This window comes from Podarcis bocagei, assembly GCF_964188305.1.
Source record: "Podarcis bocagei genome assembly, chromosome: 13".
In the NCBI taxonomy this organism is placed as follows: domain Eukaryota; kingdom Metazoa; phylum Chordata; class Lepidosauria; order Squamata; family Lacertidae; genus Podarcis; species Podarcis bocagei.
The window spans coordinates 18,625,926-18,641,995 of record NC_138138.1 but is presented as its reverse complement, the minus strand read 5'-3'; the positions used below and the strand labels follow the sequence as shown (position 1 = coordinate 18,641,995).

Here is a 16,070-nt window from a genome sequence, read left to right as displayed (position 1 = left end):
TGCCCCTCAGCAGAGCCAACGTTCCACACCAGATAAGGAAGGGTGGCGAAATTAAATGTGAAGTTGAGCACTGAAATGTACTTGAAAGCATCACATCCTTTTGTATGAGCCACAGAGTACGCAGCTCCAAAGAGGCCCTTTCCATTTACTGCACAAGGCAAAGAAGGCTAAAAAGTTTGCTGAAACACCAGACCGCCCCTCATTCTGCTGCTGCTTGCCCTACCACTGTAATCACAGCAGGAATTCTCCGAAAGGTTTATTTTACAAAATAATAATACAAGAACATCCATTCACACACACAACCTGAGGCAGGTATTACGAGGACGCCCATCAAGACGTGTCCATGGTCTCTCCCTCTGGAAAACAAAAAGCAGGTGCAAGAGTTCAAGGTGGAAGAACACACTCCCCGCCTCCCCAAAAAAGAGGATCTCAAAGAGGTCTTCCTCAGCAAAACAAAGAACATCATCCCTGCCACTTGTGAATTTTAAGAGTCCCCAGTTGTAAGCTCTGTAAGCTGACAGAGACCCCACACAGAAGAGGTACCAGAGGACTTGAAACAATTTCTCTGCCTGCCCGTGATGTAGGTTGAACTGCCTTCCTGGCAAAGGCAGCTAATAGCATTGATCACAAGGTGGTCAACACGAGAGTGGGATGGTTAACTCCTCCCCAGTAGCTGACTGTGTGCTGCTAGCTTGGCACTCCACTCTGGCCTAGAAAGCCGTAGGGCACAAATGGGGGACCTCTGGGCAAGGAGAGGGAGCAGAAAGCTCTCAAGGGCAAGTACAACTGCAAAGCTGCCAGAGCAGGTGGGAAGTCTACTGAAATGCAGGGGGGAGGGAATGCACCACCACAATTTTTGGAAGTTTCTGCTACTTCTCTGCCACCCCCCAGCCCAAATTGGGTTACTCGCTAGGCTACCGGGGGAGCAACTGCTGCACTCCGTGCTTTCAAACTAAAAGCAAACGCTGCTTTACTCACACTTTCATTATTTTCCTACTTGCATGCGTCTCTTGCAGGTACTGAGGACAGAGGATTGGGAGGAATAGGAGGGGATTAAGAGCAGGAAGGCCTACCCTATGTAGAGCACAACAATCAAACAGTTGAGGATTATCCTCTACCCGCCCTGCAGGTTCTCCGTAATTCTGATCCTATGAAAGTCGCCCAGTGTCATCACCACTCATCCCCAGAAGAACTAACTTTCTGGGTCCCAAGCCACTCGCATACGTTGGTCAATGAACACTGCACCAATAACCGCGGAACGAAAAGCAAAAACCAGGCTTATTCTGGCCCCCTCTCAATTATGAGAAGCATCATTACTGTTGTGCAACTTGACTTTTCAGTGGATTTGCAGATGCAGTACTGAACCCGTCCTGTGAATTGACATCGTACGCTGCGACTGGGGCTCAACGTCCTTTGAAGATTTCTCAGCATGGATTGAAGGCAGAATCATATGCTCAGTGGTGCTACCCATTGCCAAGAACAGCATTCCCACGCCAAGTATCCTTCCTCGCCTGCTTTTTCAAGTCAGACTTGCCTGGGAAGTTTTCTCCACTCTGCACTGCGTTATTGCCTGACTGAGAGGCAGCAACACTAAAAAGTCTGCCCATTTTGGGAAGGGGGTGGAGGAAGAAGAGGGCTCAACCCTGTCATTTTTGACAGAAGCGCTGCACTAGGCATTTTGAAGTTAGGTCTTAACAAACCGGAATGCGCATTTGAGGATTGCCTCAAAACAAGGATTTAAAGCAGAGAAGAAGAAGAAGAGTTTGGATTTGATATCCCGCTTTATCACTACCCGAAGGAGTCTCAAAGCGGCTAACATTCTCCTTTCCCTTCCTCCTCCACAACAAACACTCTGTGAGGTGAGTGGGGATGAGAGACTTCAGAGAAGTGTGATTAGTTCAAGGTCACCCAGCAGCTGCATGTGGAGGAGCAGAGACACGAACCCGGTTCCCCAGATTACAAGACTACCGCTCTTATCCACTACACCACACTGGCAGGGGCCAGGAACGCTTTTCTGCCTGAGAAGCACAACCTTATGGGGGCCACATACCACTTGGTGGTCAAAGCCAGAGGGGAAATTGGTCAGGCAAGAGGCAATATCACAGTTGCAGAATGTGGTGCAAAAAAACACACAGTTCAAAGTGTTGGTGCTGACCTGTAAAGCCCTAGATGGCCTCGGTCCTGTATACCTGAAGGAGTGTCTCCACCCCCATCATTCAGCCCGGACACTGAGATCCAGCTCCGAGGGCCTTCTTGGCAGTGGCGCCCGCCCTGTGGAACGCCCTCCCATCAGATGTCAAGGAAATAATCAACTCTCTGACTTTTAGAAGACATCTGAAGGCAGCCCTGTTCAGGGAAGTTTTTAATATTTAATGCTGCATTGTTTTTAACACTCGACTGGGAGCCGCCCAGAGTGGCTGGGGAAACTCAGGGGCTTGTGAAGGGCCTGGGAGACTCTGAAGGTCAGTGTCATAGACTGGCTGGGTGCAGAGGAGTGGTGGAAGGCACCAGCTGGGGACCCCAAGCTAAGAAGGCTCAGAGCCCAGGGACTGGTGGTGAGACGACGATGAGTGGTTGGAGAAGACTGGGAAGAGGAGGCGTTGGAAGCTGAAGAGGTAACACGGCTTAGTGAGTAGGGAGAGTCTGTGGCAGAGAGTAGTCCAGAAGCAGCAAGTGGAGGCAGGAGAGGATGGGGAGCCAAGAAACAGATATATGGCAGGCTGGTGAAGACACCAAGGTGTCTCCCCCTCCTGCTGCGACAAGCTCCCCTCCACCTGGTCTCCTAGAAACCGAAGAGGGATGAAGAGGATGGAGCAGAGACAGAGAAGGCGGAGATGTCTCAGGTTGCTTGGGAAGGACCCGGGAGGAGGAAGAGACTTAGGGAGCTGTGGGAAGGCAGGGACCTTTGAGTCTCTACAGCTGCCTCGTTGGTGAAAGGCCTACTGGGAAGAGTTGCTGTTAACTTCATTGACACCTTGTGAGTTATTGCTGACCTGCTCCCGGCTCCCGTCAGATAGAGAGGGCTTATTTATTTGGCCCTGGGCTTGAAGTTCCCCAAACGGATCTAAAGGAATTCAACTGCTCTGTTCTTGTCCTTTACTGGCCTTGACCAAAGCAGAGCTCTCCGTTTCTTCCAGGTGCCTCCTGCGTTTTTCTGCTGTGAAAGTCCTACATACACTTCAAAAGCTCTAGCGAGGATGGCTAGGCCTAGCCCCCGGCTGGAGGAGGTTTTCAACCCACACATCCCTTCGCCTCAAATTGTTACTCACTGAGTTCATTGAACATGAAGGCATCCTGGTACTCTTTCATGTACTGAGTGGAGCGTGACTCGTCCAGGAACAGCGAGTACACGCGCTTGATGTCGTCCACCTGAACCTCTGTGCCCTGTGAATGGGGAGGGAGAGAGGTCAGAGCTCCCAGCAGGAGAAGAGCACAGCACAAACTCCAGCAAAGTTTCACCACTCCAGACAACTCCCTCCAACTAGTCCTGGAAATGAAAACTGAGGACTATTCTGGGCTTCCAAACACTTCTAGTTTTATGCCTGCCCCCCCTCAACTCTTCTCCAAGAGCTTAGGGATCTTGATAAAGAGATCCCACTGACTCTCTAAGCCAGGCATAGGCAAACTTCGGCCCTCCAGATGTTTGGGACTACAATTCCCATCATCCCTAGCTAACAGGACCAGTCGACAGGGATTATGGGAATTGTAGTCCCAAAAAATCTGGAGGGCCGAAGTTTGCCTATGCCTGCTCCAAGCTCCCAACACACCTCCCATCATGGGAGTTGGCAGTCCAAGACATCAGGAGGGAGCCACATTGGCAAATGCTGCCCTAACGGCACCAAAACATTCTTGCTCCCAACTCCAATCCAGGAGAAGATGCACTTGGTAATCTGTGCTCCTCTGCTTCCAATTGCTTTTTAAGTGGGGATTTTAAATGGTTGTAAGCATAGCACACAGGCACTAGAAGGATGGGACAGACCTTTTTAGAACAAATAAAGACATTCATTTGGCCCGCCTGAAGGAACGTCTCCACCCCCATTGTTCAGCCCGGACACCGAGGTCCAGCTCCGAGGGTCTTCTGGCGGTTCCTTCCTTGCAAGAAGTGAGGTTACAGGGAACCAGGCAGAGGGCCTTCTTGGTAGTGGCGCCCGCCCTGTGGAACGCCCCCCCATCAGATGTCAAGGAAATAATCAATTCTCTGACTTTCAGAAGGCATCTGAAGGCAGCCCTGTTTAGGGAAGTTTTTAATGTTTGATGTTTTAGCGTGTTTTTAATATTCTGTTGGGAGCTGCCCAGAGTGGCTGGGGAGGCCCGGCCAGATGGGCAGGGTATAAGTAACAAATTATTATTATTTATGGAAAATGAAGCTCCTGATATGCACACATACACTAGGGCGCAAGTAGGGTGTTCTTGCAAGCTGTGGGTCAGGCTGAGAAGAGAGGGAGAAAAAGTAAGGATTTATTGGCCTTTTGAAGAATGGCAGCACTGGAATGGTGCTGCCCCGCTGGAAGTCACCGGACTCTACAGAGTGCCAGAGCTCACCTTCCGCTTGCGACACACCAAGCTGGCGGCCGTGATGAGCTGGATGGCATAGCGCAGGGAGGTCTCCAAGCCGATGCGCGTCAGCACGGTGTAGGCGTCTTCATTCATCTCGACATCCTCCTCCTCACACCTGCAAGAGATATTCCAGCTCAGAATAAGGAAAACTTCCACAACGCAGGGCGAGACGCCGGAACAGCAACAGCAAAACTGTGATGCGGTAAAACGGGCATCCCTTTGAGGCAGGAACTGCAGCGCCCTCAAGCTCCCTCTGGCTCACCGGATTTTAAGGATCTGCTTGGTCTCCTTATCGCTGTAAGGGGAGGTCGAGATGATGAGCATGCGGTCCAGGAGGTCAATGGGGATGCCGTGGGGGCTCTGGTAGTTGGTGCCACGAATCCTGCATCGGAGAGGACAGACCCAGAATGAGAGGTGGCTGAAAGACCTCCGTTCCTGCCAGCCTGGTGTCAGGCGTGGAGAGTCCTCCCCTCTCTTTGGTGACTTCACAGACAAGAATTAATGAGCAGTTTACATTTTATAGTCCTTTTTATTCAGTCATCTGGTTGCGAGCAAAAATACACATCTCTCCACAAGGAGAGCAGTTGGCTACTCTAAATCCTCCCCCTTCCGTCTCCCGCAACATCCGGGGCGCCAACGGAAAGTTCCTCCTCCTCTGCATTCTTTGTTCTCTAATACGGACGGACTACCTAGTTCTTGGGGAGGGAGGGTCCCCCACACTCTCTAATGACGTCTCTGCTGGCTGTTCCCTCCCTTGTTTCTCTCTCCATTATCTCATAACTAGGCAACTCCTGTTGAAGCTGCTCAGTGTCTGTCTGTCTCTGCTCCTGAAACCGCTGGAAACGGGGGGGGGGGGATCTTCCCTCTTCCCCTCCTCCTCTTCAAAGAGGAGCTTATCCGCCTGAGAATGCATTCCCCAATCCTGATTCAGACCATTCCACGACACCTGGAGGCAAGGAATCTCCTCTAGGCAGCAGGCATACTCCTCCCAGCCTCTCCCTGTATGCAGGACAGGTCCTCCATATCGCTGCTGCATTCAGTCCAGTGTTGTAGAGCCATGCCTTCAAAAGCCACTTACTTAATACCAACAGCTTTCCGGCAATCTAGTTGTGACTTCATCAGCGATGGCTGGCGTCTCCATCACCTCCCCTCTAGAAGTGGGGTGCTGGTGCCTCTGCAGATGTCGCTCACAGTCTCCCCATCCCAACCACAAGGCTTCCTCCCACTGTGCCCTTGTCTACCACCACCCTGCCTGCCTTCTTGACTGCAGAGAAAAAGCCCATCTCTAGCCCGGCTTAGGAGCCTCTGCCAGTGAATAAGGACCTGGCTAGGATTTTCAGAAGCGAAAAAAGAGGTTTCGGTGTTCTGCCCAGCTTGTGTGCTCTGCCTCATGGCAGGTGCAGAGTTAGCTACAGGAGGCATGGAAGAATTACGTCATTGCCTGGGTCACTGAGAAATGGGATTCTGATCAGCAACTAGTCAGCTGCCAAAACGCCACCACGGCCAGTGCCCGACTGCCCGGTGATATGGTGCCATGCCCCACCCCACGGTGAACTCTGCCAACCTGGTGATGCCTCGATTGGTAGCCATGATGAGGACAGGCGCCATGTCACTCTCCAGGGCCCGGTTCAGGAAGGAGAAGCACTCAATGTCCAGCATGTGGACCTCGTCAATGAACAAAACCTGGAAGGGAAATGGGAGAAAAAGGAGGAGAATGGCATTGGCCACCAGCATGACACTCAAACGAGAGGAAAGCACGGAAGAGAGCAGCGGAGGGTACAACACGCGCTCTAAAACAGGACTCACCCCTGGGATCACCTCGGCTTTGCCCTCCTCTCGCCACTCGGCGACCTTGGCGTTGATCTGCTCTCGCACCTCGGATTTTATCTCCCCTGTGTCACCTGGGAGCATGCACAAGATGAGGGAGGGGAAGGAAGAGGCATGAAGAGCTGCTTCTTCAAAAACAAGGCTGCCTTCAGATGTCTTCTAAAAGTCAGATAGTTGATTATTTCTCCTTGACATCTGATGGAAGGGTGTTCCACAGGGCAGACGCCACTACTGAGAAGGCCCTCTGCCTGGTTCCCTCTAACCTCACTTCTCGCAGGGAGGGAACCGCCAGAAGGCCCTCGGAGCTGGACCTCAGTGTCCGGGCTGAACAATGGGGGTAGAGACACTCCTTCAGGTATACTGGGCCGAGGCCGTTTAGGGCTTTAAAGGTCTGCACCAACACTTTGAATTGTGCTCGGAAACATACTGGGAGCCAATGCAGGCCTTTCCGGACCGGTGTTATGTGGTCTCGGCGGCCACTCCCAGTCCAGATACAATGATGCAGCAGCCTAAATTTCTGCAAAACCCTCCAAGTAAGGGGTCAGCAAGCGTTTTCAGCAGGGGGCCGGTCCACTGTCCCTCAGAACTTGTGGGGGGCCAGACTATATTGGGGGGGGGGGATGAACGAATTCCTATGCCCCACAAATAACCCAGAGATGCATTTTAAATTAAAGGACACATTCTACTCATTTAAAAACACACTGATTCCCGGACCGTCCATGGGCCGCATTTAGAAGGTGGTTGGACCGGATCCGGCCCCCAGGCCTTAGTTTGCCTACCGATGCTCCAACTCCAGGTTTCCAACGAACTACTTCCACCCCACTCCCTCCAGTTCATCCATATCGTCATACCAGAGAAGAGTGCGAGGAAGCCCTGTGTGCGGCTGTTGATGACATCAATTTCGTGCAGCGAGACTGTGTGCACCACCTCCTTGCGCTTCTGCAGCTCCCCGTCAGGGCACTGGACAAACTTGGTCTGGGACAGGGAATAATATAGGCAGTTGGAAGACTTGAATGCTTCTCGTGCCTAGCACCCAAGCCCATTCGCGCTGGGGCCCGGGGGCAGAAAACCCTTGCAAGACAAAGACATACAAAGCTAAATGACGGGAAATTAAACTGTGGGTCCATCTATCTGCTCTAACAGCCAGCAACTCTCTTAAGGCAGGGGTGAGGAACCTGCAGCCCTTGGGATGTTGCTGGACTACACCTTGCACTGGCCCTAGCCAGCATGGCTGGTGGTAAGGGATGATGGGAGTTGTAGTCTAAGAACATCTGGAGGACCACAGGTTCCTCATCCCTGCCCTAGGGTTTCAGGCCCATCTCCCCGAGATCCTTTGACCTGGAGATGTTGGAGAATGAGCTGGGCACTTTCTGTGTGTGAAGCAGGTGCTCCACTGAGCTATGGCATCTGACTACAGCATGCAAAGGTCACCCCTCACAGGCAGCCACCATCAACGGAGCCTTGGGATCTCCCATCACCTCCCATCAATTTGCACTTCTCACTGCCCACTGCAAATACCTGCGAACCCATAGCATCGTAGTCCCTTGCCCGGGTAAAGGAGCGTCCTAGTTTGGTGATCTTCCCCGTGGCTTTGTCAATGGTAATGACATCCCTGCGGACACAAAAAGAAGGAGGAAATATGAGGGCTGGGCCCCGCCTTTTGGGTCTGGGTGGAAGACACCTCGCAAAGGACACACCTGCCATCGCCTCAGGAGGGCAAGTTCATTTATCTTCTCTCCTCAAAACTCATGCACGAGTTGAAGAGCGCTTAGTAGGGTAGGCTGTATTTCTTTCCATTCATGGTTATGGGTGGCAAGAAGCCTAACCTACACTAACCTTCAATAACTAACCTTCAATTTCTCTGGGGAGAAAACGCAGCGCTGAAGAGGATCCTCAGGGGAAATTCAAAAGGTGTGGAGCCAGAGGAAGCTGAGCTAGTCACTCTGTTCAAGCCTGAGCTGCATAACTTCATCAGACAATATCCTTCTTGCTAAATTCATGTAACGTTGCTGCACTATCAGGGTGGGATCGGACATCGCAGCCGGCAAGTGTAAATGAACGCTTGGCTGCTAAACCTAGCTGTAATTTGTGGACCTCTGCATTAATGATTCTGAGTCAATGTTCTCATGTAAGGGGGGATACACATACTGTGTTTGTTCTGTAAGAGAGTTAGCAGCTTTAAAATACATTTACAGTGGTGCCCCGCAAGACGAATGCCTCGCAAGACGAAAAACTCGCTAGAAGAAAGGGTTTTGCGGTTTTTGAGCTGCTTCGCAAGACGAATTTCCCTATGGGCTTGCTTCGCAAGACGGAAACGTCTTGCAAGTTTGTTTCCTTTTTCTTAACACCGTTAATACAGTTGCGACTTGACTTCGAGGAGCAACTCATAGAACGCGGTGTGGTAGCCTTTTTTGAGGTTTTTGGTGATTTTTGAAGCTTTTCCAAAACTTTTCCGACACCGTGCTTCGCAAGAAGAAAAATTCGCTAGATGAAAAAACTCGCGGAACGAATTAATTTCGTCTTGCGAGGCACCACTGTAGAGGCAGCCCTGTATACGGAAGCCTTCTAATGTGTAATGTTTTATTATGTTTTTCTATATCTTGGAAGCCGCCCAGAGTGGCTGGGGCAACCAAGTCAGATGGGCAGGATATTGATGATATTATTATTATTATTATTATTATCATTATCATTATTATCGGGAGGCACTGTATTCTAAACCACTGAGCCACTTGGGCTTGCCGACTGGAAGGTCGGCGGTTCAAATCCCTGCGATGGGTTGAGCTCCCGTTGCTCTGTCCCAGCTCCTGCCAACCTAGCAGTTCAAAAGCACACCTGTGCAAGTAGATAAATAGATACCACTGTGGTGGGAAGGTAAATGGTGTTTCCATACGCTCTGGTTTCCGTCACGGTGTCCCGTTGCACCAGAAGCGGTTTAGTCATGCTGGCTACATGACCCAGAAAGCTGTCTGTGGACAAATGCTGGCTCCCTCGGCCTGAAAGCGAGATGAGCACCGCAACCCCAAAGTCGCCTTTGACTGGACTTAACCGTCCAGGGGTCCTTTACCCTTTTTACCTTCCTATTATTATTAATTTATGTGGGCCTGTAGGGGCAAAGTATAAAGACTGCTGAACTTCAGGCCTTTCCAAGCAATGTCCTCTCATTTCCAGGTAACGTATTAAATACTCCTGTGTGCTATTCACGAACTGTGTCCACCTTTATCACTCCTTCAGTGTTAGACATTCCCCATCCCATCCTTTCCGGCTTCGATTTGTCGAGTGTGCTTCCCTGTTGTCCACAGAAACCAGCAATCCTGACTTCCTTCACAGATACCAGACAGCTCAGGAACCCTAACTCTCTGTGCCCTTCCCCACTGGCTCTCCCTTCGCACCTGTGCCCCACCTCCATGCCCGGCCCTGGCTCACCCAGCCTGCACTTTCTCCTTGGTCAGGGACTCAATCATCTTGGTGCCCAAGTCATAGATGGTCTCCATCTCGGTTGTCTTCAGTGTCAGCTTCCCCACCTTAGCACCCTGCAATGAGAAGGAGACAGTCAACATCCCTCCAGCGCTTGTTACCTTGATAAATGGGCTGCTATGTGCAGTGCTGCCATTACTGGGTAATAGCTAGCCTGCCATCCCTGTATTATACCCCAGCCTCAACTCACAGTGCCAGTCGCTGGGCGATCTATTTGGATCTCAACCACTTCACCTTCAATGATTTCTGTTTCCTCCCTGCAAGAATAAGGGGATAAAACTGATCTCAGCAGGCAAAGAGGGTGGACTGCAGAGTACACTCACTTTCATCAAAAAGAAGAGCTGGAAATATAAATTCAGAGGCAGCTGAGGAATCCAACAGGCCTTGCTTTGCTGTGTGCGCCACTCTCCAGCCAGAGAATTTAAGACACTGGCTCCTAGTTTATTTTCTGAAGACCTATTTTATCCCATTAGCAGCTAAGGTGGCAATAAATGCACCGTGCAGAATGCTACAAAAGCCAAAATCAACCACCAAACATGTTGCTGCCCAACTCTCATGCTCAACAGGTTTTTTCAAAGTTTCCTAGAATCCTCCTTGTTGACTCCCCTCACTTCTGTTTGAATCCTCCAGTGCCCACCCTCAGCGTCTTGTTTTAAACTCCCAAGCCACCCCCAGAGATCAAAAGACCTCCCAGCTGCTCCTCACTTGATACGGACGCCAATGGAGCGCCGGAAGGCTTGAGTCAGCGCCTCAGTCTTGCTCATCTCCAAGGAGAAGATCTCGCTGCCAGCAATGGCTGTGAAAGGGGTATCAAGGCCCAGGGCCTGCGCCATTCCTGAGAGAAGAAATGGCAGCTTGGTTTTACAACACATGACTTCTTTCTCTATTTTTCATTCTTTTATTTATATTTTATACATTTATTTACATTTTATACGTTCTTTTATACGTTAAAAAATATTTTGACAAAGTAAGATTCATAAATAAATAAGAATAAAAATATGCACCCCACCCCCGAGACCATTCCATTGCAACTATCCAACCTCCCGAAATTTCAACACCTCTTGTGATGATTTGACCCCTTTCCGTTTTTAACAGTACAAATTCAACAAACGCCTTCCATATATCCTCAAAATCATTTCTGCATATTCCCTGTCTTAACTTAATGGCACATGTTAATTTATCATTAATAGCTATATCCCACACCTCTTTATACCATTCTTCCATTTTATATTCTGCTTGCCCCGTTCCACTTCCTGGCTACAGTCGTACCTTATTACATCAGTATCTGGTTGTGTTTTTTCAGGATACAAATGCAGCAAATCCGGAAGTGTATACTCCTGGGTTTCACCATACGTGCATGCGCAGAAGCGCTCTGAGCGTCTCGCACATGTGCAAAGCACTCTATTGCACCATGCGCATGTGCAGAAGTGGTACTCTACTTGCACACTTTTCGGGATGCGAACAGCACCCCGGAACGGATCGAGTCCGTAACTAGAGGTACCACTGTATAATAATTTGTGCAGCTGTCAATAAATTTGTGAACAAGTCCTTCATAGCCTGTGAACCTTCCACTCCATTGTAAATAGATAATAATGCTACCTCTGGCACTATCCCTACTTCAAGTGTCAGCAGAAGTAGTTTTTGTGTCTGGACCTTACCCATAGCAATGGCGGTCTTTCCCGTGCCTGGTTGGCCAGCGATCAGGACGGCCCGACCAGCAATCTTCCCCTCCTTGATCATCTCCAAGATCACACCAGCAGCTCGACGGGCAGCTAGTTGGCCTACCATGCCCTGGGACACCTAGCCAGGTGGTGGGGAGAGGGAGAGAAAACAGTGAAGGAACAGGAAAACCAAAAGGCCCCACACTTCATTTATTCCCTTGTTTGCACAATCACAGATCCGTATTCCTCTCAAACACATACACAGCACCCTACCTTCCTCACTTCCTCCTCATTCCCACTCTGTACTATCCCTTATTTATTCCTTTTTATTTCACCCTGCCCCCTGTAAATCCATTAATGCACCCACAAACATTAAAAAGCTACATAAAGGCTTATGATCCCAATGGCAACACCCATAGCTTTCATTCAAATCACTTGCATTCACCGTTTCATTACCCTCCAGCAACCCACTCCCATCCCCCTCTTGCATTGAAAATGGTGGGAAAGGGGCTAATCTATATTTTTTATGATGTTGGCAAATCCCTCACTTTCCACTGCAATTGGCTGGACAAAGATAACCAGAGGCAGAGCAAGGTGAGCGTGTCAGCGTTAAAACCCAGGAAGCTTTAGCACTTTCAAAGTTATGAGCATAGAAAAAACATGATCATACTACATATGTGGCCCCAGAAACAACTGCCTCTACATCCACAATGCATAGCAACAACCTCTGTACCACTCATCTGTCTATTTGATTAGATTTTACCAATCACCCACCCCAATCTAGCAACTCTCTGAAAGCTCTTTTTCCACGTACCTGTCTGGGTTCCAACGTATCATCTAAGCCAAGTCCTCTAATGTGGGAGTGGGCACCTGTGTGAGAGACATGTAGACTATTATTAGATGGTCAGTGACCCACAAACCCATCTGTCCTTGTCCTGCCCCTTGATCAAATATGCTTTTTTAAAGCATTTACTTCCATGGAGAAAGCAACATAATCTTCACTGAGGAACTTGACAAGTCCTATTCAGGCATTTGCTTCAACTCTTTCGGTCGTCATCTGTCTGTCTCAAGAGATAATGAAGTGTGTCTCTAGGGGTGAAGTCAAACCACTGGAGAATCACAGCGCCTGCTGTGACTGCAGAGACTGGTAACTTGTATTGCTGCCTCCCGCATTGTTTTTGCTGCGTTAACAGCACCAGAGTGACCTCTCCAGGGCGCAAACAGTGTGCATGGAGGTCCTGGGCTGCCCAGATGACATGACCCCTTTCCCAGCCTAACTGATGTGGTCCAAAAGCAAGCAGAGCAATACATTTGGCACCAGCTTGGCTGCCAGTTGGCTGCCGGAAGGAGGTGTACAAGATGCCATCCAAAGGTTAAAAGTGTACAGTGATGGAAGACCTGCCCCAATGTCCATTGGCATGGCAGTGCCTGTCCACTGAGCCCAGGAGCACCTATGCACATTCAACTGAACATGCATTCTTGTGCAATTTAGAATTCAAATAACACAGAGTTCCCAAATGCACAAAGGCTCCTCAGCATGTTTGGTCAGGCATGCAAAGTCCCTTTCATGTGCATGCCCCCAGTTCTTTATACACTTTTAACCCCCATGTGTTTAGACAAATACCTGAAGAGAGATATAATAAATTGGAACGCCAGGCAAAAATGGGAGACAATCCCAGGTCAAGGAGCAATGGAAACTCACCAATCCGTTCAATCCGGGTGACATCCCGAACTTCAGGGACCTTGGTAGCCTGAAAGAGAAAATGATTTAATGAGGCCTGCCAAAATCCAGGTATCTGTGGACACGTTTCGGAGGAAGAGTTACACTACATTTCATACCTCATCACCACAAAGCATTCTAAACACAAGCATTCTAAATCCTTTCACGTATTTGGATGTGACTTTCCACAACTACTGAATACCCAGTTTCTGAAACAATCAAGTGATGGCTATAGAAAGGGCAAAGAAGGATGACGAAGATGGAGGAGAGAAAACCTTGCCTTTTTCCTTGACTGGGCCTCAAGGTTTACAAGGTAAAACCACAAAACGTAAATGTTTGCAGGCTATATCTGCAAAGCTTATATGAGAGCCCATGTGGTGTCCTTAAGAGGGGTGCAGTGGTTGGCGTGACAGAAAACCCCTTACTCAGCCATTCAATGACCATCACCATCCAGCTCAGCCTTGAAATTCACTAACGACAACCAGCCTCAAATTAACTGATGCAGGGAAATGAAAGTTAACCATGGATAAGAGGAGGCGGAAGGGAGATATTATAACCATCTTCCAATATCTAAAGGGCTGTCACATAGAAGGTGGAACAAGCTTGTTTCCTCCTGCTCTTGAGGACAGGACCCAAATCAATGGCTTTGAGTCACAAGAAAGGAGATTCTGACTATATACCTGGAAGAATTTTCTGAGAATCACTGAACTGTAGAGTTGGATGGGATCCCCAACCACTTGCAAGGCAGGAATCCCAACAGGCAGGCCCCAATCCAATTTGAAGCCATACTAGATCCTGCTTAGCTTTGCACTTTTATCAATGCACTACACAGGGAGCTTTCTTGACAGCAAGGATTGCCCCACAGTGGAACAGGCTCCCTCCGCCAAATGACATGGGCGCTTTAGTTGAAATTCCTGCATTGCCAGGGGTTGGACTAGGTGACCATTTGGGGTGGCTTTCAACTCTACAATTTTATCCCAGCTGGAGCTCCTTGGAGAAAAATCCGGATTTGAAAACGCATGAGATGGATGTATCTTGTCTTCAGTAAGGGTGGGGGTGAAACCTGTGGCCCTCCGGTTCTCGCTGGACTATGCCCATCATAGCATTGTAGATTTAGAAGGGACCCCAGGGGTCATCCAGTCCAACCCCCCCTGCAATGCAGGAATCTCAGCTAAAGCATTTATGACAGGCAGCCATCCAACCAACCCCTGCTTCAAAACCTCCAAGGAAGGAGAGCCCATGACCTCCCAAGGGAGACTCCATTCCACTGTCGGAAAGTTTAGCCGGAATCTCCTTTCTTGCAACTTGAATCATCCCTGACTGCTGGCCATGGGGGGCCGGGGCTGATGGGAATCACTACAACATTGTAGGGGTTGGGAGGGACCGCAAGGGTCATCTGGCCCGACCCCCCTGCAAAGCCAGGACCATTTTTTGCCCCCACGTGGGACTCGAACTCGCGACCCTGAAATTCAGAGTCTCCTGTTCTGACAAACTGAGCTGTCCCAGGTTGCGGTCGGGAGTCCCACAAACTTCTGAGGAGATTCCCCACCCCCACTCCCCTCAGAAGGGGCCGGTGAGGCTCCGGGGGCTGCCCTAGGGCGACGCACGGAGGCAAACGGAGGGCGGGGGGGGCGCCCCGGGCTCCCCTTCCTCCCCACCCAAAAAAGTTCCGATTAATCCGGGTCTCTTTCCTGGAAGGGAAATCGGAACCAGGAAGAGAAAGAGGCTTGTCGCTCACCGCGGCGGTTGCCATGCTGCTGCTGCTTCAGTCTCGCGCCGTCTCTAAGCACCAGCCCGCTCCGCCCGCCCCAACAGCTTCAGCAGCCCGGGAGCAGAAGCCGGAAACAGGAAGCGGTCCTTACGGAGGGTGCCGCTCTAGCTGATCTCTATTGTCGCCCCGGTCCTCCAGCTCATTCCTCCCTATAGAGGGGCCAGCCTTCCCGACGGATTATAAGGCTCCCGCAGCCGCGCTGGGGCTGATGGGAATTGTAGTCCGAAATTTGGGAGAGGGGGAAGGTTTTGAAGGATGATTATAAACGTTCTCGCCATCACCTCATACTGGTTCACAGATCACTGTTTATTTTTTTTTGCTTGGCGTCCGCCTGTCTCTAGAGACTATTATTATTAATAATAATTATTATTATGTCTTAGTCACTTTATCTTGCCCGGCAACCTGTCGTAGAAAAATTATGGGTTGGCTTTTGCTGCCCACCTCCCTGATATAAACGAGACGGCATCCCCAAGGGACTTAGTGTACCCTAAGCCCATTATAAGCCATAGAAAAATGGACAGAGGTAGGATGCAGTGAAAGCAAGACGGATCTTTAGTTTTCTGTTGCAACTAGATCCGCTGCCACCCCCCACCCCCGCCACACACACACCCACACCTCCTTGCGAGGAGGTGAGAGACCACGAACAAAGTGTGCAGGAACCTTTAAAGACTTGAGACATCACCCAATCCCTTAGCCAAAGGCCCCCCAAAAGCATCATGCATATAAAATCGGCCTTATATGCTCAAATCATCTTGCCCCAGCAAGCAACCTGTACCAGCTGAAGTTTCCAAAGCGACTTCAGAGGTAGCCCCACATATAACATATTGCAGTAATCTAAGCTAGAAGTTACCTAGAACTCCTGCCATGTATATCCTGTGCCAGGGACACAGTTCGTTCTTCCAGGCCTCAGAAAGTTTTAGCCACACTGCCCGTAAGAACATCACACCATTGATTCAGGGCTCAAACTGGTTTTATGGAACACTACAACGAAACAAAAACTTGAAGGAGGGGGTGATTTATTTTAGGTAGTTTGGTTCCCAGCTCAAAAACATGGGTCCTC

The 16,070-nt window shown here is 49.8% G+C and overlaps 1 protein-coding gene across 1 annotated transcript in view; it reads right to left on the bottom strand.

Annotated features, from left to right (window-relative positions):
• Nucleotides 1–241: 241 nt before the first annotated feature.
• RUVBL2 (RuvB like AAA ATPase 2) overlaps nt 242–16,070 on the bottom strand; it is a 166,162-nt gene continuing 150,333 nt past the window's right edge. Inside the window, exons 2-16 of the mRNA XM_081166603.1 lie at nt 14,978–15,004; nt 13,222–13,270; nt 12,334–12,389; nt 11,517–11,658; nt 10,564–10,693; nt 10,049–10,115; nt 9,808–9,914; nt 7,903–7,996; nt 7,236–7,359; nt 6,364–6,458; nt 6,122–6,240; nt 4,820–4,939; nt 4,543–4,672; nt 3,270–3,384; nt 242–356 (exon numbers count right to left, since the gene is read on the bottom strand). Of these exons, the coding sequence (XP_081022729.1) occupies nt 331–356; nt 3,270–3,384; nt 4,543–4,672; nt 4,820–4,939; nt 6,122–6,240; nt 6,364–6,458; nt 7,236–7,359; nt 7,903–7,996; nt 9,808–9,914; nt 10,049–10,115; nt 10,564–10,693; nt 11,517–11,658; nt 12,334–12,389; nt 13,222–13,270; nt 14,978–14,992 (1,389 nt within the window). The 5' untranslated portion in view covers nt 14,993–15,004 and the 3' untranslated portion in view covers nt 242–330. The remainder of the gene's footprint in view (nt 357–3,269; nt 3,385–4,542; nt 4,673–4,819; nt 4,940–6,121; nt 6,241–6,363; nt 6,459–7,235; nt 7,360–7,902; nt 7,997–9,807; nt 9,915–10,048; nt 10,116–10,563; nt 10,694–11,516; nt 11,659–12,333; nt 12,390–13,221; nt 13,271–14,977; nt 15,005–16,070) is intronic.